General features: G+C 35.9%; 1 protein-coding gene across 2 annotated transcripts; it reads left to right on the top strand.

The window, feature by feature from the left end:
* Positions 1–5,108: 5,108 nt before the first annotated feature.
* Positions 5,109–26,734, top strand: LOC126819338 (poly(U)-specific endoribonuclease-B). Of its 2 annotated transcripts, XM_050547323.2 has the most exons (8): positions 5,167–5,498; positions 9,647–9,852; positions 10,035–10,219; positions 10,553–10,626; positions 11,399–11,504; positions 11,746–11,867; positions 12,153–12,374; positions 13,010–15,307. In XM_050547323.2, the coding sequence occupies exons 1-8, from the start codon at positions 5,378–5,380 to the stop codon at positions 13,621–13,623; spliced, it is 1,650 nt and encodes a 549-aa protein (XP_050403280.1). In that variant the 5' UTR covers positions 5,167–5,377; the 3' UTR covers positions 13,624–15,307. The 2 variants fall into 2 exon arrangements, with proteins under 2 accessions (XP_050403289.1, XP_050403280.1); XM_050547332.2 differs by lacking the exons at positions 9,647–9,852; positions 10,035–10,219; positions 10,553–10,626; ... (2 more) ...; positions 12,153–12,374; positions 13,010–15,307 and adding exons at positions 23,373–23,498; positions 23,836–24,022; positions 24,862–25,061; positions 25,534–25,760; positions 26,457–26,734 and having other exon boundaries at positions 5,109–5,498.
* The last annotated feature ends 278 nt before the right edge of the window (positions 26,735–27,012 follow it).

Here is a 27,012-nt window from a genome sequence, read left to right as displayed (position 1 = left end):
AGACATTAAGTAATTGTAACAACAAGAGGGCCGTAGAGAGAGACAGAGAGAGGGTAGCGTCCCCTCGACAAAAACTAGGCATTTCGGGACTAACAGAGTTCAATTTTATTCCAATAATTCGGTTGCGCGTAGGGATCGTTAGCAGTTGGAGGATTAGGAGATAATCCACGAGGTTGGGCAGGCGACCCTACTCCTAGTCAAGTACAAAATACAACCGGGGAATCGATGCTGAAATTGAAAATGGCATAATGGTCCCGATCAGATGCTCAAACGCCAAATTGAGCACACGGTGGCGACACTAAGCGACGTCATAATGATTGTTGCTAGGAAGTATCAAAATTCTAAATTTATTCGACGTTCATGCTTAACATATAAAGCGACAATGAAGTAGACATTTTTCGTCTTAATAATAAAAATAAGATGAAACAGAGTTAAAATTTACACTGATCAAATTTTAATAAAGAAGTTGGATTATACATTGTCTTAATTTAGAAATTACATGAATAGAAGTTAGAAATTAGGCCTACATGAATAGAAGTTGGAAATTAAACGATAGCATGTTAGAATTTTGAATCTAATATACCGCCATATATATGAATGTATCTAAAGTGATTTACTTTGGTGTGCACGTAAAATATCCCTTGGCAGTTGAAATTGGATGTAAGACTAGACCGTTGTGCCGCTGTTCGGGAAAAACTTCCTTCACAGCACAGTATACATGGCGTATATTGTCCGTCTTCATTGGCCAAGTCGGGCCAGAACGGTAGGACGTTATACCCTATATCATTTCATTACAAATGGCACCAGAAACCATAGAATGCACGACCCCACTCGGCAAAACTCGGCAGATTCCGTGACTCTACATCTAGCCTCGGTTGTATGACGGTAAGTGATGTACCTACGCCTATACAATTGCCGTTTTTAAAAAGAAGTTATCAAAATTGCGTCGTTCGAAGCGTGTTTAGAATTTTCAGTGCAAAGTTGTCCTTGTTTACAGAAAAGCAATTAAACTTGACAGAAAAGCAGCTTCAGACTTTGAAATATTTGTATGATAAAACATTCTTCAAAGGCGTCGTCATGTGCAACGCCGTTGGTAATCCGGGAACTTGAAAGTAGTTACAATGGCGGACTTCGTTAGGCCTATACAGCCGAGGCTAGATTTAGGGTACTGGCCCCAAATTCATAAAGCATGCCAGACTTAAGTTAAGAATTTACTCAACTTTCACCAATTGTTTATGAGAAATATCTTTGATCCAGAAACACAAAATTTTTCATATAGTTTCTTATTGAAGTTTTATAAATTTTAGTTAAAATAAGGCAAACAATTTTGAGAAAATTCTTAACTTAAGTTTGAGAATGCTTTGTGAACTCGGAGCCTGGAATCTGCTGATGCTTGCCGAGTGTGCACGACCCGTGCACAGATTATAAAATGTCCCCGTGTCTTAAATATTGGATATTATGACACAATAGTGTCACAAGATAATAGCATTAATATTGATTTAAATGGAGAATATTGAATTCCAAATCGTGTGTTTAGTTTCGAATATTGTGGAAAATATTGAGTTAGAGATTAAACTGAAGAATTTTTTATAAAAAGGCTACAAACGGAAAATTTTTAATCTCGGTTTGACCCGCTTGCTAATTTACTGGTAGTCTTATGCATTCTTACTGTATTTTGTTTTAGACAACCCCGATTATTCCGACTTATAAACCTGAAACGGTATCTTATTTGATCTATGCCCGGAATAACTTGCCGTCTGAAAGTCGGGGGCGGCTTTGGATATATATAGGGAAATTTGGGGTTATTCTTCTGAAAGTTTTTCTTTAAACCTGTACTGGGTTATTCTTCCAGGGTAGGTTTTTTTCCATAAGAAAACATGATATAAGGTTTTTCTTACGGGAATTCTGGGATATTCTCATCTTGCATACATGTAAACATAGACGGTTTATAAGCAAGATAAAGTCCCCGACTTCAGTTATGCTGGGGACGAAAGACTTCAGAAAAAACCCTTGACAGAACAACCTCGGCCTTCCGGCCTCGGCTTATCTTTTTGTTGGGTTATTTTCTACAGTCTTTCTTTCCCCAGCATAACCTCAGTCTTGTGCTTTATCCTACACATACAGAAAGGAGACAAAGGCCAGAAAGCTCGAACGCAGGCTACAAATAAATGATACATCATGCAAGATTTAGCTAGGTCTAGTGCTGGCTGTTCTCGCTGTGAAAAAAAAACATGATAAAAATTTACTTTATTCTGGGCGAAGATATGAATGTTTAAAGTTTTGACTAGAATAGCGAAGTCTCGATTTTCAATTTTAACGTTAACCGATTAAACGGCGCGGATGGTCTAATCCACCCAATATCCCAACCATCCGATGATATAGAGAGTTGGTTATAGACGTGAATAATAATATCTAATCAATAATTTATATAACATTTGGAGCCAGAAAGAAGACTTGTAATAGGCAGATTTAGCTCTTACATAATGTATATCTAAACCTAATTAACGAGTGATTAAAATCATATTTCATAAAAAGAATTAAATCTAACAGATGAGTTATATCTTTTAAACTGTACGTCTAGGGTAGTTTTAATTAAGTCTTTTTTTTCTTTTTACAACATATCAATGTAGTTTAATTATAGTAAGTGCAGGAGGATCGCACTACACGCAAACAAAAATCAACTATCTTAATGTGTTTAGTGCAATGCACACGGGGGCCGCTTTGTCTCTTTGAGTCAGACGCTGGCTAGCTAACAAGGTCACAGGTTCCCATCCAGGTGTAAGCCGAAAAAGTTCTTCGAGATTTTCCAGTGTGGTTTACCCTTGTCTTTGTTGCCTAAAGGAGGGCTTGGTATGTCTAGTCTTCCAGATCGAACAAAACGCCAAGGTCAAGTGTAGGCACGTTAGTGTGCACGTAAAAATAAATCTTGACGGTTGGAATTCGAAATAAAAGTAGGTTGTTTTGCCGATGTTGGAACAAACTTCTACTCATTATCACTGTGTGATGCAGAAATGAAGGACGTTAAATCCCATTCCATTTGATTTTATTTCTAGGGTACACATGTGTATATGATTTGACGTAGCCACGTGTGGACAAAATGGTTGTATGAATGAATGAAATGTTGTTTAATGGCACGTCAGCTCCAACCGGGCTATATTGCGCCAAACAAAAAGGTTGTAATTGGTTGAAATTATCATTGCTGAAATAATGTATAGTGTAAAGGGAGATAACTCTCTTTCTCAAATTAACAAAACTAGTTAAGTACATGGATTCAGACTAGCAATTAATTATTTGGCCATTGACTTCAATGTTAAATGGCTGTAACCTCCCGGGATGTAGCTTTTTGCTCAACATTCCGTTGGTTCCAATCTTTATAGGCACAATGGGGACCACATTTGGCAATCTCCTCATCATAATTTTGTAGGGGGTTGACCGTTTAGAGTTTTTGCTACGGGGATTTGATGTTGACTGGGGTGAAAATCTGACTTCCGACACAATGATTACTCCGCAGAAAGACACTTTATACCCCCTATCCCTCCGCTGTAATATCAGTATTACCTCAAACTGCTGTGATATTGCAAATTTGATCCCTTTTCTCCAATTCTAGACCAAAAAGTCAACCAAAAAATGCAGGAAGAGGGGAGAAAAAAATTAAGGGAAAAATTGTCTATTTATAACTCCAGTTTATTTATTTTTTTTTTTAGAAAGGTTGTTTAACGTCCACTCGACACAAACTAGGTCATTTCCGGACTAACATATGGTTTAATTTTATTTCAATAATTCGGTTGCGCGTAGGGGTCTTTAGCAGTGGAAGGAAACCGGAGGACCCGGAGAAAACCCACGAGATTGGACAGACGCCCCTACTCCTTGTCACGTACAACCAGGGATTCGAAACCACGCCAGTTGACTCAATGACAGGCCGTATGATACAGCACGCACATGCTAACCATTCGGCCACCACTACCACCACCCCCTCCAGTTTATACAAAGAGGCCAATAAAACACGCTTTGAGTTTAATAGCAGATGAGATATTAAAAACGTACAAAACATTATTCCATTCAACTTTTGTTATTTCATGACAATAAATGTTTGCAGCAAGTAGAAAACGACAGGAAGAAAGAAAATCAAACTACGTGACTTTTGATCATGTTGCATTTTTGATTACTGAACTTATAATGGGGTTTAACATTCTACTTTTCTGGACCGAATGGGCTAACCATGTAGTGCACTATAAGTGTGATTTAGTCATGACCAACGTGTCCACAAAAGCTCAGGTTTTCGTCCCATCCGGGACAAATGGGTCGCATCGCATATTATAATGTAATATAAATCTATATAAACAGATTTACATTCAATCATTTCTGTTTTCACAGTAATTTATAATCAGTTATGTTCGGAAAAATAAGCTAGAAGCCTCAATCGAATGGCAATCTCTACCGTCTGGTTATTCCAGTCTACACCGATAGTATTTAATGCGCATGCTCTCCGGGTAAGACCGTCTTCATTAGCCCACTCGGCTAAAAGTAGGACGTTAAATTCCTTTCATTTCATTTCCAGGTAAGAAAAAGGCGTCACCGTTTGGCATGACCTGTGAAATATGTCTAGCCTCGTTCTTCCAGTCCCTTGTTGCAAATAGCGCTGAAACGCAGTGTTGTACACAATTCGTTAACCAATGATAAAATGTTTAGTTTATTTTAAATATCGGATATTAGAAGCCCATTTTTTTCCCGGTAAGATCCCAACATCAATGTTGATTTAAATTGATAAACAATTCGTGTTTTCAGTGTCAAAGACTTTGGCTACTGAGTTAGAGACTTAGCTACTTTAACGAAGGTTAGCCTCGGTATTAAAAATGCACTGGCGTGTAAAGAGAGGGACAGAGTGGGCGACGTCCCCGAACACCCATTTCAGAATGGCATTTTATCAAAGAATGAAACAGTAAATACCCTATGTGAGTTAAATATTCAACTAATGTCCTCGTTTCTGGCGTAATGTCAGTCTACCCGCCAACCACTGTCTTGATTTCAGTGAATTAGAGAGCACCCAAGGACAAATCCATTATCATGCATTTATATCTCAATTGGATTGTGTAGGATCAACGTGAATACTCACGACCTTTACCCTATAGTATTTTACACATGTATACAGAAGCCTAGTGAAAAGGGTAAACACGAAAAATAGCAGACGATATCACAATGAAGACTTGACAATTGACTGTCATTGACAACCACTAAACAATATGGCGGACGACACATTGTTAGAAAAGTGCACAGGTTCTAACACGTAAGTAGGAGATTAACGGTCGATCAAAAATGGACGAAGATATACATAATCATCATCGCTTATAATCTCAAACTATTTGGACAGCCACCAACTATGACTAACAAGAGTTACAGCGCCAAAAAGCCACGTCTGCGAAGTGTGGATTTATCATTCGACGACCACGCTGAAGGACAACCAAAGGAATATGGAAGTCGATCACACAGTGGTCAAAACGGTAAACATATTACGTAACATTTTATGGATCGGTATTTGACAAATCATATTTTACAATGTTTTTTTGTGCCGGGAAACACATGTTTTCTAATGCCTTTTGTGTGTGAAGTGAATACTTGGTTCATTTTCTTTTATATAACTATCAAAATAAAGCGGAAAATGGGGTGGGGTGGGGGCTTGTCAAACAGTTCTGCGGTACAAACATTGTCTAATTTTTTTTTGATTGGTCAGTTTAGTAAATTTTATGTGTTGGTTGGTTTTGCATAATGAAAATATGTCTTTGTTAAAAAAATTTACATAGATAAAGTCAATGTTGAGATACTACCGATTTGGTGTTTCACTGTCGACACAGAAAACGAAACAAAAAAGTAAACCAAATTTAATAATCGAGTCTATTTTTGCTTAATCTTCAGAAACCAAAATTTAATCGCACAGAGCTTGCCTCATCACTAATCGAAATAATAAAGCAGATAAATGCTTTAATAATTTTATTAACCTAATCCAAAGACGTTTAGCTCCTTTAAGCTCTTGAGCTATACAAAGTATGGACGCCAAAAATAGAAATGTACAGGCAATCCTATCCAGCTGATGAGTTTAATCTTAGATGCATGCGATTAAATTGAACGAAGCTGCCTTTGTAAAAAAATACAACGTTAATTAAAAATTATTCGAAGAAAATCTCTATGAACTAAATCTTAATCGGATGTATTTAAAGAACAAAATTAATATGAAAGCCTAGATATTAAATTACTTAACTGTGTGGATATTTTTGTTGTGAACGTATAAAGTGATTAAAGGGCTAATCCCGATATTTATCGGAGGATAAAATTACTTAATTTTGTGTTAAAATCCCTTAAAATCCTCTAGCTAAGGGCCGAGCAACTAACTCAATATTTGTGATAAGTTTTCAAACAACTTAAACCCGTCAGTCTTCATATGGAAATGGAGACCGGTGTCCCAAGCTGTATTATGCGGTGTCTGGATAAAACCAGACTTTTATTTTATAAAAATAATGTGTAGGTGAAATTTACCTTTCGTTATCAAGTAGAGCACATGGGTCATTCACTATATAGACCTCTCAAGGAACGGGAATCGATTATCAGGTCACCCAACAAAAAAACTGCCCCGAAATCTTAAAAGGGTTACGTGTTCGAATAAGCAGTTTTGACGTTCACCTCCAAACGGTTAAATATTTTGAGCTGGAATTTTGAGAGAAGGTAAATACACCATTCCTCTATATTTTGGCGCTTAAATTTCAAACGTACTCCGACTTTTATTTTGAGACTCTCTTGAAATTGGGATAGCCCCTTTAAGAGATGTTTAATATTGGATTTGCATAGTTTACGTAACATTTACGTCATAATAAAATAGATTAAGCCTACAATAGAGCTTCCTAGGTTCGTACAAAACAGAATTTGTTTGAACTAGGCAAGTTTGATGATAGGGAGATTCTGGACATCCACACAAATATAAATCTTCAAAACATGAAGAAATAACTAAGACCCTTCATTGGATCAAAACATGGGCAGCATTTCATAATTAAAATCATACTCCACCCGATTACAAATATAAAATCTGATACACAGATCTGATACACAGATCACAAAATCTAATATAACGATGGTGGGCGGCGTGTCAATATTTCAAATCTTTGAGCGTTCTAAGTTAAGATTTGCAATATATTTTATTTAAATCTTAGATGATACCATTTAATAGAATAGAGATTAAATTTTAAATAAAGGATTAGATAGGACTTAGGAATATATCTTTGTTATCTCTTGAAACGTGACACACTGTATGGGATATTAATCTCCTTAACACGAGGTTTATCTCGGTTATTCGATTAACTTAAATTACAGACATAAATCTGTTTAATCTTAAATTATAATCACGACAACCTACGTTCATCATCACTGCACTTGCCTATAGATATAACTACAATTGAATCACACGATATGGTATTGTGTTTGTCCCGTGGGGTCTGTTTTGATGACAACTCGTTGAGTATATCGAATAGTTGTTCACAGAGTAATTAACGGTAGATTTGTAATTTATTTCGACCTTCGAGAACGGCGAAAAGGCCCAAGAACCAGTGCTTCTACTCTATTTATTTATAGTTCCCGCAACAAAGTACCATCTTTTATTATTTCGTTTCTTTACGACCCAATGAAACGTAGTTACACGACCCCAGCCCACCCATTAGACCAACATTCTAAGTCCCACCCCCATCTATTACATGTAAAACACAGATTATATTACGTTATCACCCAAGGTGGAAGCGGACGTAAAGCTTTAAGTAAAAAGAAATAGTTCCAATTTCGTCTTATTTGTCTTCAAGACAGAAGGATCTGGGAGAGGTTTTGAATGAATCCAGGTATGTTTGATTAGGGAAGTTATCTGATGAAATTGTCTGTTTTGTCGAGATATACGTGAGTGGTGGACGGAATTATGGGAGACATCTGTAAAGTAAAAGAGAACTAAACAAACCCGAAGTTTAAATATAAATAGTCTACGCCTTTCAGTTACATTTCATCTATACGAAACTGGACGTTACCACACCCCACCCCTCGCAAACCGCTCGGATCTGAAGTAAGTGTATGCCATCAAAAATATATTTTAAAAACGAAACGAAACGAAGCGGACTTTAGATTGGTATTTAATCCAAGTAGCTATAACTTCTGAAATCGATGTCCAAGCTATATTTTCATTTACTGTCTGCTCCAGGTGATAATACGTTTCGGATATTCCTTGTCATTTCCTCAATTTTTATCTAAAGTGGCTAAAACTTTGTGAAATACCTGGAATGGTCATCCCATATTTGCTTTCTGTTTAGTGAGAATTGAGTTCAAATCAAGCTATATAGCTTTCTCCCTTGAAAAAAAAATCGTGGTTTGTTGACATCGTGGTACTGAAAACAACCATGTTTGGCCTAGTTATCTGGAAGATCCTAAGCAGACAAGGGGTGCTGGGTTGGCTTTAAATCTTTTCGCCCTACTCGGATGTGTAGGTAGTTGTTTCGGTCCAGTAGAATATAACTGAAGAGTCCCGGAAAAGAACGATCTAAGTCACTTTTTCAACAAGCCCCAATGACGCCACCTGGTAGCAAATTGTATAAGCTTTCTGTGGAACAATCAATTTCTGGTAAAAAACGACCGGAGTCACATAAAACCAAAGCCCTTCTGAAATGTCCCCCCGGACAAATACGTCCATCATACCCTTTATTTGACTTTAATTTGGCCGAAAAGTGGAAGTCAGTTGTTGTACTGGTAACTATGATTCGTATTAAATATTATTTTGAAGTTGTAATTAAACCCACCCGTTGTTCTGTTCGCGTCAAGCATTCTCGTCCAAAAGTCTGTTTTGCCTTTTATGCAAAAAGACAAAAATGTGACTTAGATCGTTCTTTCCCTGGACTCTTCACATGTTATCACGACGTTTCAAGCGAAAAATTTTGAAAACTAAAACTGACTCAGAGCTATAAAGTCAAAAAAAAAACCAACAAAATTCTGAATCATTTTACCCGATAGATTTATCTAAATTTAAATAAGACCTAACCCTTTACACCAAATAACTTATTTCGGAGAGTTCTCATAGTTCTGGCATTGCCAACTTTTCAAAATAGCTTTATTCTTTAAGTCACTCCAAATGATCCAATAAGCATTTTTCTGCGAAATAAGCAAGGTAAAAACAGAAACAAGCTTCATAGTGTGAAATAAGCGAAATAAGCAAGGTGAAAACAGCAACAAGCTTCATAGTGTGAAACCCTAATAAGTATTATTGCCGCGAAACAAATGGGCGAATTCTCCTTCACTAGACATTTCTAACCGAATGCACCCAATTTTTAAAGTACCTATATACCCTAGTGCGATATGCAAGGCGCAGTCGTAATGTTTATGTTCTGAGTAAGTGACAATGTCGAAATATGTGAAATTTACATGAGAATGCTGGATTTTAGGCTAAGGGAAGAAATCAAAGGGATGAAAATTACAGGTATGTCACAAAGTTTTAGCTATTGTAATTACAAAATGAAGAAATGGCAAGCAATTTTCGAGTCGGAGTATCACCTGGAACAGACAGTTGCTATTCTTGTGCCTGTATGAGGTTGGTAATTTGTAATTTATATTAATGTTTTGATATTCTTTCTTTCAGGTAGTAAGAAATACCCTTTAAGTATTCATTCATTTGAGAAAGATGGTGAATATCAGAAGAAGTTAGCTGAGGACATAGACAGACTTTTTAAGGAAGAGATTCTATTGGTTCATGGCTCCCCAACGTGGGTAGAAGAAGTCCATAAAGAATCGACGAATAGTGGAGAATCGCCATTATTTTTACACAGATTGCTCTCTCCTTGCAAGGTTTGTAGACCTATATAGGTTTAATGATTGACCAGGTTTTCTTTCACATTAAACCCACTTAAATCAGTCATGTGCACATTTCGCTTAAGTGTGAATATTCAGAACAATTTTTAAAATGTAATACGTAAAGTGTTCAGTACTTCTCTTTCCAAGATCTTAAAATAATAATTTATATTTTTCAGTCTGCTCAAAGTAATCAGAATAAAATAAAACGCGCAGCTTCCGCCAATGCAACAAGAACGATAACTAGTGAAACGGGATTATATTACCGTCCTAATCGTACTCATCAATATCTCTCTCAAACTGAGCTTAGAGACCAATCTTTAGATGATGTTAATCTCAAATATGGACGACCTACTAGAACAACGTAAGTTACAATAATATTACCATTTGGTGAGAACATCACGTGAAGCCGGTTGCCGAGCAACGGCAGACTAGCTGAAAATATTATACCCATAATAACACCGCATAAAAATTGTTATAATTTCTGTCGGATTTTCATCAAAATACAACAAGTACTTCACGAAAAGTTCTGCGATCATCACTAGTATATTGGGAGCACAGAATTAACTTCCTGTGTTATTTCTTTGCAACAATTAAATGAATTGATTGTGTTTTAAGGGCATAAATGAAATAACTGGGATTTTAAAATACCAATTTTTGTTCAATGATTTGTTTAACATAATCTTTTTTTCTGTAGATTGTTACGGGCTAGACAAAGGGGAAACACTCCGCCAGTTAATGCCTATGAGGAGAGAAAGGAACAAATGAAACGTAAGTTCAAAATTATTACATTGAATTGGCCTGGATTTGTGCCTAGTTAATCATGTCCATGTAGAGTACCGTCTTCACTACCCCAGTCGGAGTAGAACAACAGGACGTCAAACCCCATTTCATTTCCATGACCTACCATATCGCCTGTTTGTAGAGTACAACCCTGACTGACCCCACATATTTGGATTAACTATAATCTTTTAAACTGTATATTATACTGACTATCGACTTTAAAAAAAAGTTTGATTACCTCTACGAGACACAATAAAATTATAGCAACATTTCAGATAATCTTTACCGTTGTGAATATCTGTGCAATCAGATTAAAATACAGATCCTATTTCGTTTCGTTTTTATAGTTCAAAATTTCGTTGTACTTGTCTGGCTTCATGTTGTGTAGGCCATCGAAAGTATAAAAAAACGAAACGAAATATAGATCAGTATTTTAATCAGATTTAATATCTGTGGTATTATCATTTGGCACTGGCATTATCGTCCATTCTTAAAATGTGTGTTCATAGTCACAGTTGTTTAGCATTTGACATTGCTTTTACCACATTATCGCCAATTCTTAAGATTTATGGTTCATAGTCCCAGTCCCAGTTTTTCATTTGGTATTAGGTTAACCACACAATTATGAATGCTTAAACGTTATTGTTCATAGTCACTGTTATTATATCATTTGGCTTTACCGCATAATCGTCATCTCTTATAATTTATAGTTTATTCTGCTCTATAAACCGTATATGCATTTTAATATCATTGTTTGTAGGTGCTGATGAATTGAAAAGTTCAAGTATATTATCATCGGTAAAGGAATCTTATAGAAACGATGGCGAATCTCTTCATTCATTTTTAACCGGCGCACGTTATAACGGGTAAGATGTATTTTCCTTTTGACGTGTTTCTATTGAAATAACACAAATCAACCTTGTAGCTACAATACAACATTAGGTGAGAGTATATGCATGTAGGTAAGAGAATGCTCTTGATTGTCAGAGACTCTGAACATTGAATGTCAAACTGGTTAGCAATAATCAATGTATCACAACTGATGCCACAATAATATTTTGTAGATATGACGCATGACGTTAATTTTCCTAGATCTTTTTTTTTCAGAGCACATTGTGTTGACATAAGAAGTCTGTCATTATACGGTATTTACATGCCTCGTACCGATCCAACAAGGTATTTTATAAACAAAGCTTCGAGTTTTAAGGAAAGTCCTTCGGGGCCACCAGGTACAGATATAATCTTCATATAAATAGTTAATAAGAATATATTAATAGTCAATAAGAATATCAATAGTTAATCAGAATGTAAATAGTTAATCAGAATATAAATAGTTAATAAGAATATAAGTTATAGAGTAATGAAATAAGTCATTTAATATATGTACCACATGAATCCCCAACATTGATGTGCTTAGTAACGCTATTATTGTTCAGATATTTATAATAAAATATAAATGTTTTTTTCTGAAAACGTAGTCTTTCCTTCTATTACTCTTTTCTGTTTGACTTCAGATTCGCCAAGATCAGACCGTGGAGTTAGAATGAATACACCTTTCCAGCGTCGACCAATGACCGCACCAGGATACGGTAAAAGAATGTCAACGCCAACGCAGAGAAAGCCTTACCAGGCATGGACAGACACTGATGAAATGGAAGAATTGGCAATAGAAGACGACAGTGTTGATCACAATGAAAGTACAACAAATGAATGCAGAAACACCCGCAAAGTTGCCGGTGAGTTGATTAAACCAAATGGCATTGTTAACTGATTAATGATAAAATGGTTTAGATTTGCTATTAGAACGGTAAATGACCTCTTTTGTGTATTTTTAATTTTGTTTCGAAGTCTGGAGATTGGGGTCATGCTTGGGTAAATGTAGACATAGTGTTAATTATTCTGTGAACTAGGTTCTCATATATGGTTACTTATCTCCAATCATCCAAAATGAAACAAAAACGTTAGTATTTTTATTTAGAATACGGTTATAATTACTGAATTCGATGCTTGTTAAGAATTGTCTACGGTTCTGTTTAAAGGTAAATCACAATTCAGTTCCACTATCTCGGTAGTGAGATGCGTTCAGCCAAACGAAAATTTGGGAAAACGTTGCAGCCGGACAAAGAGACCGGAATTAACATTAAAGTCAATGGTGGTCTGTATCCACAAAGTTAACAAGAGTTGTCTACCGTCTTTCATTGTGTTAAAATAGAGTTATTTGCTTTCAGGAATTTAAATATTGATTTCAAATGGAAATAATTTTACTCAAAACTCACGGATGTTTTAGTTTTTATTTATTTAGATTTCCATTTTTATTTATTTGGTTTCCATTCTTCCTTACCTGCTCAGTCTACCCATTCATTTTTTTTAGGAATGGGAAGTAACAGATTTTCTACAGGGCCCGGATTACCAACTGTTCAAGGCATATCTGTCTGTAAAGTAGGAAGGCAACGTCTCCTTCGCGAGAATTTCTCACCACCAGTTCCAGTCATTGAAGCAACTCCTTCAAAAAGAGTAAATGTGCAAGATAAAGAAATGGTCCCCAATCATCCACGTGATACAAAAGCGCGACCCGTATTAATCGATCGTTCGGTCAAAGCTCCTTCGGTTGATACAGAAGGAAATCTTGTTTATCCAAATATCGTAAGCGAAGAGATCATTGAACAAGAAAACTGTGACGTCATTTTGGAAAACCAAAATTGTAATGAAACCGATCCAACTACTGCAGCTGAAAACGACGAAACTCTGGGCGTTAATTGTTCGACTTCCGTAAATAATGAACCATCGGAGTGTACCTTAAAGACAGTCAATTCTTCTCCAGATCTTTCACAAGTCATAAACATTCCTTCAGAAACCGGGGATGAACAATTTTTCATTACAGAAAAGGGTAGTGACACCGATAGAGGAGATAAACAAAACAGTATTAGCCCAAAAGAACAATCTGGTATCACTGATGTGATAAAAGTCACCATAGATAAGTCTTAAAAAAATCATAATTTTAGCATTGATTCAAACATAGGCGTGAATTCCTTTCGGAAAAATGTGAAAATGTTTCTTGTATGTCCAATGCTTCTAAAAGTGCCATTTTTAAATCAAGTTTTTTTTTATTTTTACCGTGTCTGTAGATCTGCTGGCTTCTGGGTATTGGGTATATTGTTTTAATCTGATTTCTCTTTTTATCATTAACTCTTCAGTGTTACCGCACTAGAACAGTAAGAGTGGGTTTAACGTGTTTGTGTACTGTGTAGCCAGATAAATGTTTTAATTTAAGTGATAACAACTTATTATTTGAACACATGATAAATAAGCTTTTGTTTTGTCGATTATGCATAATATACAATTACTTTTGCTTGGCCAATTTCCTATTTTAGAAATTACGCATATCATTTGTATTGATTTTTAATGTCAGTGTTAATGACAGTTTTGAGATTTATTCTTATGCATAACAAATTACATTAAAGATGTATTTCTTTGACAGTCGCGAAACGAGTAATATAACCATCGACTAGGGTAAAATACATTATTGTTATCAACACGATTATAGCTTATGACATACTTTAGGCGAAACTCGTACTATAATCTACCCATTTGATGTAGCGGTCATTAAGTAGTACATTGCATGACGATGAATGGTTCAGAGCTGACGTTATAGGGGCAGCGCCTGAGTTAATACACTCACTGAGAAAGCAGGGCCCTAGGGCCAGACACATTGGTTTGCACTCTGTCAAAAATGACTTTTTAATTTATTGTGGCAATTTTATAATCTGGGTCATATAGACATCACACTTTCAAATACAAATAATTATTATTGATAAGATGTTGCTGAAAGATTATGTGGGATGCACATAAAAGATCAGTTGGAATTTGACATACGAGTAGGCCATAGTTCCGCTGTCCGAGCAAAATTTCCCTCATAGCACACTGTAAGTAAGGAGTATGCCCGTCTTCATTTTTTCAGTAGAATAATCATATTACATCCTGTAGCTCGTTATTTGATAATTAGGTGTGTATTTTGATATTTTAATTATGATATTAATGATTAACTTTATGTATGAATATATTTTGGATTGCCTTCTTCTTGTTACTACGACCTTCTATGAATATAACATTGGTATAACTGTAATGTTTATGTGTGTAATTAATTGGTAAACTGTCATTATCCAGTAGCAGCGGAGGGATATTACAGTCGGGGCGGGGACAAAAATTATATAACATTCCCCTCTGAATATGCCTGCAACATAAATCAGGTAACAGGGAAAAGAATGGCCCATGGAGCTCAATATGACTAGCTTAGAAATATTATCAATATGAAATATGATTTCAAACCAAGCTGCTCCGTAAAATTTTGGTATGGGTAATCATCACTTCCAAAATCTTTGGGATGTCTTGTTATAGTTTCAAAGTGAATTTTGTCGGTGGCTAAAGGTTGATAAGTCTACAGAAAGTGTTTTGAATCTCAATAAATTCGCTCCAGTGCTTATGTGTTGTAGGGTAAATGTTTTAGATTGATATAGGCAAAGTTGTGTTACCAACGTTATCCATCGTATTCGATGGTTTTATTTATCAGAACAAAAGGGTAAACAATCAGAATTGTATAACTGATATTTAATTAACTGTATAAATTTATTATAAAATTGAAATAAAGAATAGTTCCGGTATTTATACACTGTATTAAGACTTTGCTTTTTCAAGAACCATTCACGAATCATTTTCGTGTACGAAAACAAGTCCATAGTTAGTGCGGTTTAATCCACCCAAATTCCTTTTGTTTTCCTCCGATTACTAATTTCTATCATGACTATGTTCTGCCGGGAAGAGTATAACATTTATGTTAGACAATTGTATTTAAGTTGCTAGAACCCATAACCAATCATTCTCACACGCTTTATCATAATTCCCCCCCCCCCCCAGCCGCCCCGCATGCATCAATGGCGTTAGGCCAAACGAATTAATGGAAGCATTTTGCTGTGGTGAATCCTATTAAGATGGTATGTGAATACCCGTATCATGTTTTTGTCACATGTAATCGTTACCCAAAGTTAAATAATTGCGTAAGCGTTATAAAAAAAATAAGCATTTAATGCCTCATGTACGACAATCAGGACTATCTAACCTTGATTATTTGGACGTGGAATTTAGAAGCCTAACCTATGGATAGGGGATAAACTTTATATACCTATGCCCTGTGCAATATTTTGATATGCATGTTGCAAAGTCAAATCTACTAACATGAGCCACTGTGACTCGGCGCGTAAGGCACTGGTTTGCTAACCAGGAGGTCTCGCGTCCACTTCCTCGGGTTTTTGCAGTGTGGTTTTCCCTTAACAGTGGTACAATAATTAGGATCTGGCAATGAGCAGTGCCTTGTCGTAAGGATAAGACGAAAAGCGAGGTCCCAAGTACACATTAGAGTACACGTAAAAGAACCCTTGACAGTGGAATAACAAATAAAAGTAGGCCGTATGCTTGCCTTCATTATCCCAGTCAACACAGAAAAGTAGGAGGTTAAACCCAATTTCATTCTAAATTAACTGAAAATTTATTTTATTAATAATGACCAACAGCGATTGTAAATGTTTGGGTTTTTTAAAAGGTAAAAACAAAATGGTATATTTTTAAAAGCGTGATTGCTCTATATTTTGACAAGACCATGGATACCATATAATATTTAATCAGCTAGTTCATGTGTGTATTATTATTTAAAAAAAAAACAGCCGGTAAATTGCCATAGAGATAACATCATTAAAGCTGTATTACTTCTATAACCCGTCTTAAAATTATACCTAGAAAAAACATTAAAACCCGAAGCAGGCTGTGGCTCAGTGATTCATGCGCTGGCTCGCTAACTAGGAGGTCGGTCTTGCGTTCAACATTACAGGAAAGGGTTCGCTTATGACCCCAACAAAATAGTCAATGAATATAATGAATATAAAATCTGTTTATATACGAAGGACAAAAACATTAATAAGGGTATATTTAGCTGGTACGTGTATTTGATGCCACAGGCTGACATCTGCAAGACTGTGACGTATACAGTCTGATTCAAATACAGATCCTATTTTATAGTTCATTTTTTTTTTACTCTTATTCACTACACCGGTCATGTAGTGGATGCCTCGAAAGTATAAAAAAACGAAACGAATCATAGTTCTGTATTTTAAACAGATCATCACCTATTGGAGCTAATCAGAAGGGTATAAATGTCATAAGTTTAAGTTATTTGGTAATTGCGGGCCAATGGACGTATGCGGTGGGGTGGTGGTCTTTATCAGGAGGTTACTTTATTCTCAGTAAATTCGAATTCTGAAATCCAGGTCTAAAATATGACTCTAGTTAACCAAAAGGAGGGTTGTTTTTCTCGTTAATGTATAGTGAAAAAATGTTGATTATGGAAAGACGCTGCTCCTTGTTTCGTTCTCAATGACCGACTGCGCACGAATTATGAGGTTTTGCCGGATACTATGGAGCAAGATAGGATATGATTTGTTTTATCAATAAATAACGTTATTGCTACTTTAAACTAACGTGTAACGTGAATCAACTGGTGTTTTCTGGTAGATACTGATTGTATGGACTCTTGAACAGTTACATAGTATATTGCGTTTCCTAAAAGAAATTTCAAGTAAGGATAAAAAAAACCACCCTGTTTAACCCATACTCCTCGTAGTGTTTCGTTTGATGTTGTTGTTGTTGTTGTTTATTACAGATTTAACGTCCAATACAATGAATATGATATTATGGACAGAATGATTTAATTAAATTATTTACACTTAAAAATTGTTAAAAACACAAAATAAAAAGGTGCTCGGATTCCAAAAGTTTCTTAAAGCACACTTATAAATTCGCTGTCGTGAGAAGGGGCGGGTTATCTTCTCCCTTTGTCATAATAAAGTTAAACAGGAGGTCCAACTAACTGATGTTTGGCGTCATCAGGGCGGATAGAAAAAAAACCCGAGGGGAAAAAGAATCCGCCGGCTTTATGTGGAAAAGCGAAGTGCTCGCAGTAAAAACCACATAGCTGAACCCATAGATTATTTACATATTAAAAATGTTCGTCCAATAAGTTCCATGTTGTTAAAAGTTCAAGACTTCAAAGTTTAAAAGTTGTAAGCATTCCATTAGAGTTTTCCTTGCGTATGGCTCTCCACAGATAAAAAGTTACCTGAAAAGAGAAAGAAGAGCCAGTAGCAACACACACACACACAAAATAAACAATAAGACAAATTGAACCATTTATAGGAATAAATAAATTTTTAAACACAGGTTAAATCAAATTGATTGATGTGCACTGTCATTTTTAATAATGTTTGTGTAGGTCACTATTCCTTTATTTTGTCATTATTTTCCCTTGTATATTATTATATTAAATCATGCAGCAGACTGAACCGCCATACTGTCCTACAACAATACTAGTAGTTCCTAGATATGTAGTTCCCTATCTTATTAAAGCATCCAGGTGGCTTAGGGGCCAACCTGGTCTACACAACCAGTGTTCTCTCTTTGACTAGGGCTATTGTAACGCAACTAATTTAACAGTTATTTCCAGATTCTGCTATGAATTTTGAGATAGCTTTATAAATTTTATATGACATATTCCGAGGGGGAAAGAGTACATTTTGGAGGGTATATTGAAGTTTGGCATTTTCCATTAAACTTCGTACGGGGAGTCTTTTCTTTTCCAATTTATTGCATGTAATGATAACATGATTAACGGTCAAATTGTGGCCACATTCGCACTTCACTGGGTTAAATTTATGGTCGGTAATTAAATCTTGTGATTAACCCACAAATTTTGCGCGATTGGCGATTAATCTCCGTCTTTGCAACCAGATCGTTGTTTAAATTGAATCTAAGAGTATTTGCTATGGCCAACTCAATTTTCCATTGTGATTTAATTTTAGTTTTGACGATGCTATTAAATTCCTGAACGTTATATTTTAAGTATTCGAGCCAGATTGTCTGCGGACTCATTACCTGCTATGCCAACATGGGATGGTATCCATGTAAATTCTACGGTTTTATTTTTGTTTCGGAGGGAATAAACACTTGCTCGAATATTCTGAACAATTTCTGGTCTAGGTGCTACTTTTTTTGTCATGTATTATTGACTTTATGCTGCTAAGGGAGTCTGACACAATGACTGCTCTTTGAACGGTGGATGACACGAGCCATTCAAGGGCTGTGGATATTGCCTTTAGTTATGCTGTATATATAGAGCATCCATCTTGTAGCCTTTTCGATATATTAATATTAAATTCGGGAATGGCAAGACCTAATGCAGTTTTGGTAGTGTTTGGATCGTGAGACCCGTCCGTGTATCTTTTCACATGCGATGACCATTTTTCGTACAAAAATTCCCTCGATAGCAATAGAGCTTGTTGTGTTTTTTTTTTTCTTGACAACGTTATCTAGGCTTTTGTCATAGTTTGGATTTAAAAAAGTCCATGGGGTTTGATACGAAAATACCCTGTCAGTAATCTGATAGTGATCTAATCTTAGGTCTTTTAATAGATCATTTGCTCTGTGACCGAACGGCTGAGTTTCTGATTTGACATTTCTTTTGAATTTTCTCCTTGATGTTTTTGTACACTTAAATTATGGACAGCTGTCCCCAAGGTACTGTAACTTGGCCCAGTATCTCAATGTCAGTTCGTTTTGCCTCAATTCGAATGACATTTCACCTACTTCCTGCAAAAGACTTTCCCTTTTTGTGCCAAATGAAGCTTTCGTTGCTATCTTTATTGCCTGATATTGTAAACTGTCTAGTTTAGCAAGAGCTGTTTTATTTGCACTTGCAAAAGCGACACAACCATAGTCACATATTGATCTTATCATGAACCTATATATCATTAGCAGGGCCGTTTTATTTGCTCCCCATGATATGTTTCGTTTTATTAGACCTAATCTCACTTAAAACTGCTGTAATGGAAGCAAATTTCTGTTCCAAATTATGACTGGCCAATAGTCCGATTAACAACCAATAGCTAACTGCGTAACAATATCATTACGCTTTAAACAGAACTCCAAATTGGACCAAATATGTTTACATAACGTTACGTCACGACTCATGATTTTATTACGCCCAATTAACCAGTGCATAGCAGAATATTGCAAAAAAATTGCGTGACAAACTAGGCTATCAAAACGGATACAATGTGATCAATAGTAACAAGGACACATAAGTTTGATCACATCCAGAATGTGCTAGCTTCTTTACACTGGTTACCTGCTGAGGCGCGAGTCAAATACAAAATACTAACATTAGTACTTCAGGAATATATGAGTTTAACCGAGTTTCTGATTTTTCTTGATAAGAATTGGAAAGATAGTATGAACTTGGTAACATTTCCTAGATAAGTCGGACACGTGACATATTTTGTTACTCCTGTTTTCCTTATGTTGTTATTATCTTATTTTTTAAAGATATATCCCATGAAGATATTCTATAATTTTAGCGCCGTCTAAATGCATGCCGTTTCTTGCATAGGTTCTTTTCTCTAGCTTGAAACGATTGTAACGTAGCTAACCGATGCATGAACCCTATCAATCATGTGGAAAATTCCACTGAAGATATGATTTCGGCCCCCTATTTACCAGTCGCTGGAAAAGGGATAAACAAAAAACACCATCAAATTAGAACTTTATTGAGATATAACTAATACTATTCAGGGCAGACTAGGTCTCATACCCCAAGTTCGTATTAATATACGGGCGATAATCAAATTCAGGGGCAAAAAACTCATCTGAAATCTCTCTACCACGACGTTGCGACCAAATAATTCCTTGGTTTTAGCCGAAACAGCACGTCTTTTAGGTTTTGAAACACCATGTCACGATAAACCTAAAAAATATCATGCAGTTGTACAAGAATGTTATAATGTTATTTGGAATCGGAAAGATTCGATATTTCACGGGAGGTTGGGTGGCTGAATGGTTAGCGTGCGCGCGCTGTATCATAAAGTCTGTCATTGAGTCGACTGGCGTGGTTTCGAATCCCCGGTTGTACGTGGCAAGGAGTAGGGTCGCCTGTCCAGCCTCGTGGGTTTTCTCCGGGGCCTCCGGTTTCCTCCCACTGCTAAAGACCCCTACGCGCAAGCGAATTACTTATGTAAATAAAATTAAACCATATGTTAGTCCCGAAATGACCTAGTTTGTGTCGAGTGGACGTTAACCCCCATTTCTCTCTCTCTCTCTCTCCCTCCCTCTCTCTCGATATTTCACACAGGTATGCCAACCTATGATAATGCCAACAAACATGGTCTTCAGATAGCATCGGCCTGTCTGGAAATGTGATTTCAAAGTTCGGTACCATTTACACAATTATTGATGACATCAATGCCACTAGATGCTATTATATATTTTATTTTCAATTGAACACAACATGAAATAAGACTGCTATAATTATTCGTATTGTACTCTAAGATTTGAAATAAACTGTGCCCATCTTCCGAATGCGGTGGTGTTTTTATTTCTGGTCACTGTGTTTTTACCATAATTCTATAAGAACAAGATTAGAAAATTATTTCATTAAATTATATAGTTAAATTTGAAATGGTTGCGGGTAGTATCAGGAATATATATACGTGCCGGTCATACGTATCAAGCCATTTTCGTAGCAAGAAGGTAGCATTCAAATTTATTTACACTGGTGATTCAGCGAACACCCCGAATTTGTTCATGATTTCACTTTGTAACACTGTGGCTATTTCAATGTTTACGATGTGAAATTTCTTTGATTATGTCAACTCTTTCAAGTGACACTATCTGCAACACTATCTAATTGATGATAAAACTTTATAAGATAAGAATTTGTATCGAGTTATGAAACAGTTCTTAGGACGGAACGCGTGTAAGATGGCGTCCCCAAAAAATGCGCTGACTCTGTGCTTCTGTATTTTGTTATTATGTCAGTCAGCTTCTTCAGGCAAGTGTGTATTTAATATATCAACTGTTAAAGATTAGTCTTGGGTTGGGTTATTTATTTTAGCAATAATTGTTTTGACCAGTGGTCAGGATCTCTGATTGATTTTTATACGCCCACATTTTCTTGTGGACATATCTTGTCGTCGCCCATGTGAGTCCGGACGTCCGTCCGTCCGTAATAATCTGTTTGCGGATATTCTACAGGTCATAATTTGTATCCCACATTGACGAAACTTGAAATATAGGTTTGTATTTATGAATTATGGCCCCTAATTGTACGATAAATCACGATTTTAGCGTGTGGACACTCTAGATGTCACAATTTTTATCCGATTCTTTTTTTACAACCCAATAACGGTTGAGTTCGAATTTCGTGATAATCTGACCGAAAATGTCCAACAAAATGGCAGCTCCTTGTACGCAAATAGTGTAAAAGTATGTAATACCAAGGTCGTGGACCCTATTGAGGTCAGATTTTTTTATCTGATTTTCATGAAATTTAAAAAATATGTTTATATCCCAGAGATGTGGATTCCTTTCGATATTCGTGCATATCGGACCATAACATATCGGACTGATTGTACGAAAAATAGTTTGGGGTTTTTTTTAGCTTGTTTTCTGTCCATCCCTTGTAAAGTGTAGGCTAACCTTGCATGGTAACCGCTTGTAATTTTTATAACGACATCTATAATACTACACATTACTACAAAATATATTATTATTATCCAAACATGACAAAATTCTTCAATTATTTTAATATCAATGACGGCGAAACATTCAGTGGCCTATTCTTATTCACATAATTGTACTTTTATCTCATATTTGATAGTATTGTCTAATTATTTTACAGAAATGAGATGATTTTTGGCAGTATTGGGAGATCATAGGAGATAACTGGAATTGTCAGGCATTGGCTATTATCTTTACCATACGTTTTTGCAACTTTTCCGCGAATTCGCTCATTCTTTATTCATATAATAGAAGTATTCAGTGATTTTTTAACAATAATATTGGACAAATCGTCCTTTCTTCTCGGATGTGTGTGCTTACTAATGCTTAAAATTTACTGGAATTGGGTTATTCTCCCTAATGAGAGACATTTTGTCAATGAATGTATTTGAATGGGGAAGACATTTCCTCTTATTGTATGCACCAAAGGCTGAATTTTCCTAGGAATTGGTGTGAAAATATTCGTCAATTGCTAAAACGTCTATTACGTTCGTTTTTATATAAGGGGAATAATCAGATTCAGGGGCAAATAACTCGCCTGAAGTCACAAAATACCCGCGAACTGGATATTGACGATATTATTAGTCAATCGAGTCTACAGCCTCCATTCAAAAAGAATGATAGACTCGATTGAAGTTATACGAACCCACTTTTCTCTGTGGAAAGTTAAAAAAAAAATACGCTTGTTAGAAAATACAATTTTAGAAAATTAAAGACATCGTAGATATCTTTCGTTTCTGAAATTTAGTATTTATTGACTGATTGAAAAGCGGTTCCAGACAAGTTGTTTGCCCCATGAATTTGATTATTCCCCTTATATAAATAGCATAAAAATAACCTTATATTTTCGAAAGAGATTTTCCATTTTACAAGCGTCTGTGGATACTATTGATAGTGTCTTTAATCTTTTTTTCCAAAGATGGCTCAGTAAGAACATAAATCAGATCGTTGATGGAATTTTACGTAATGATGGACAGATCTTTGCTTCCATTTTTGTCAAACCTTATGTTTAGATATTCCAGGCAGTCCATTTAGAGTTAATATATGTCTACCTGTCATTAATTCATTATTATAATTTTCAGTTTCTCACAGAGATAATTGTAACACCAGATGCGATGATGGCTATGGACCAGGGTTTAATTGTTTCTGTAACACAGAATGTGAAGTTCACAATAACTGTTGTTCTGATTACTGGACTATATGTAAAGGTAAATAGTGTTTGATACATCACAGTTTTGCAAATGTTGAGCTTGATTTTGGACCTGTGACATCAAATACAAGCTAAATATATACCCTTATCAGTGTTTTGTTATAAAAAGTTCCATATTACCGGAAATGTCATTTAAATATGATCGTATCACTCCATAGAATATTCTGCTGTGGTCATAAGTTGAACTGTATTTCTTCTAATTTTGATAATTTTGTTCCGTATAGCAGGCACCATAAGTTCCAGTTCAAGTTAACCAGCATAACATAGAATGTTTGCTGTGGTCATAAATAAGCGAACCCTTTCCTCTTACGTTTATAATGTTTTTTGCATAACAGGTGGAGGAGCTGTCCATACCCACCCACCTCACACCCAGGCACCATATGTTCCAGTTAATGTTAACCAGCATAACATCGCTCAAGTATTATGGGATGCAGACTTTAACAGGCTCGGTCCGGGTGACTTAAATGTCAATTATCAAGGCCATACTGGACCGGGACCCAGTAGTGATCATGCAAATTACCCGTAAGTACCAATTCATATAAAATTCAACTTCAATATTTTATGTGATGCGAATGCATCTATAATTTCGCATTATATTTTGCGTGTCATTATTTACGTTACCTTGCACACGGGATCGACGCCTGGCCTGGCTCGGCTTATACATGCATAGTTACAACTCGTAACTTACTAATTGCTGTGCACTTCACGCCTTTACGTGGGAGCCGCGGTGGCTCAATGTGTAAGGCGTGGGCTCAGTGAATAAGGCGCTGGCTCGCTAACCCGTGGGTCTTGGTATCGATCCAGGATTTTCCGGCGTTTTTCCTTGTCGATGGTGCTTAGGGTGTCTAGTCGTTCGGATGTGACAAAAACCTCGGTCCCTTGTACACGTTAGAGTGTGCGTAAAAGAAAAAGAATCCTTGACACTTGAAATTCATGTGTTGTCCGGATCCCTCATAGCATACTGTATTGTGTATGCAGATCTGAATACAAATATTGCTTATAAAATCCCATTTCATTCCACACTTACATGTATATATTTTTTACAATAATAATGTCCCTTTAAAACTGTTTTAATATAATCAGCACGTGTACAGTATAGGTTATATGGTAAATATTATGTAAACTGAATAATCAATAATCGGAATGACTGTTTCTAGTTGATGGACATGACATCGTGAGAAACAGGATTTGTGATGAACATGAAATTGAATAATAAAAGCCAATTGAAGCAATTTACATTTTATGTTGTTTTTGTCACCAGTTTGATAAACGGCTGTAAAATTGCAAATCAAATATATGCTTTCCGATCAAAATTTTTATCAAAATATACATTTTTATTAAATGGTTTTAATGTTTTACAGATTTTTTAGTTATGTCAATGAAGCCAAGCTGTCAGCTCCAACATATAGAACACTTTTAAATCTTTGGGATAATTATGTTACAAGCCAGTTTTCTCATGAAGCAACAACATTCCAGAAACAATCGGAAATTGATGCATTTCTGAATGCTGTAATGAAAACAAATGTCATGCAGATAACATATAATTACTTAAAAGACAATCGTAAGTCCTTGTATTACGGTGGGGATGCACTTTAGATCATCAGGTCTGGCATTGGGTCAAGTTGTGTGGTTTCGATTCAAAGCTTGTAAGTGACTCGCCTGCCCAGTCTCGTGAGTTTTCACCGGATCCCCCTGTTTCCGCCCACTACTAAAAAAATAAAATTGTACCATGTGTTTGCCCCGAAATAACCTAGTCTGTGTCACGTGGAGTGGACGTTAAACTTCATTTGACACATTAATTCCCATTCGTTGGTAATAACTGGATCCATCAATAATAATGCAAGTTCTTCATTCTCGTGTATTCTCAAAACTGTTGATAAACATAATGAATAAAAGAGGTGACAGTATGACACCCTAGTCTATACCTGTGTTTAATTAAATACTCGTATTTATCTTAAAATAAGTCAAAAAAATGTTTGTGATTATTTCGGTTGGCGAAGTCACCCTAATATGTGTAAATCTTATGATTTTAGATTTTATTACTGGAGATCAAACGGCTTTTAAACATAAACTTCAGACATTGTGGTTTGACCTGTATTCAAGATCAAGTGGTGGACCGAAGAGTAGCTGTGGATTTGAACATGTTTTCTTGGGAGAATTTAAAGGTTCTTCTGTATCTGGGTTTCACAACTGGTTGAGATTTTATAAGCTAGAGAAAAGTGGAAGAATAGATTACAAAGGTTATATTAATAAGAAAGAGGTAAGAGTGAATACTGATGTTGAATCAAAAGCTGATTAGGAGTAAGACTATTAATTACTTCGCCTGATCGCATAATATAGCAACCCCTCTCTCCCTTTTTCTTTATGTATGGCAGTTTGTGTTGAATTGTTGGTCTTAAATTGAAGAAGGGGTGTTTGAGTTCCCATTTACTGCCAGGGTTTTGGTAAATATCCATGAATTTGAGACGAAACATCAGGAAGTAAACAAACATGAATTAGGGAAATCGCTTCTAGATTCCTTTGACCAGGTTTAGCTTAAAAATCAAAAAGGTCAAAACCCTGACATCTTGAACTCTTTGTGGTTATATAGATTGAGATAATCAGAATAGTCAATATAATTATATACAATATGCAACTTTTGGTCTTGGAAGGAATTATTAGTGAGCGAAAAATCGCCCATGTATCTGTTATCACTCGTCACTTCAGTCAGTTATATAGAGGGATGCCTCGTGTGTTCCTTTGGCGTTCGTCACTTCCGATTCAGGAAACCTGTATTACTCAGCTATCGTAGCAATGATCTCTGTGTTAAAATTATATTTGGAACGTGTTTAATTAGTTCTACCACATATATGATAATGACTGACACGAATATTGTCCTTTAAATGAGGTGACTGATAAAGTGTAATCCGATCTTCAATCCCAGTGTGTGTGACATTTTTTCTGTTATATTTTTCAGCCATTCCTGATTGAATTCACGTTTACATGGGATGGAAAATGGAAGCCAGTGAGTTCATTTTTCATTGGAAGTAGTCCAGAGTTTGATATGGCACTTTCCACTGTTTGTATTTTATCTGGACCTAACCGAGCTTGTAGTTATATAATAGGAGGACAAAAATTCAGAATAAAGAATTATGATAATGCTAACGTCCACGGTCTGCAGGTGGCTTCAGCATATCCAGAGATATAATATTGTATACAGGCATGGATCAATAAATTAAGTACGTTATGACATAAGAGCTGTTTTGTATGTGAACAAACTGGAGTTTTAGTGTGAAATGGGTCCATTTGTATAGCAACGGCTGAGGTCACTATCCTTTCCATATTATACTAAACTTGTGTTCGGCGCATTTGTGGTTGTCAATGGATCTAAGCAAAAAAAATAATAAATAAAATACTATGGCCAGCTATATAACTTACCTATAACACAACCAAATTCGATACTGACATGAATTTTGGTTTCATTTTTGGAATTTCATATAGTACCATTAATTATACCCGAACTTAGTTAAATT

This window comes from Patella vulgata, chromosome 1 (assembly GCF_932274485.2).
Source record: "Patella vulgata chromosome 1, xgPatVulg1.2, whole genome shotgun sequence".
NCBI classification, from domain to species: Eukaryota; Metazoa; Mollusca; class Gastropoda; family Patellidae; genus Patella; species Patella vulgata.
This window is presented reverse-complemented; position numbering and strand designations above follow the sequence as displayed.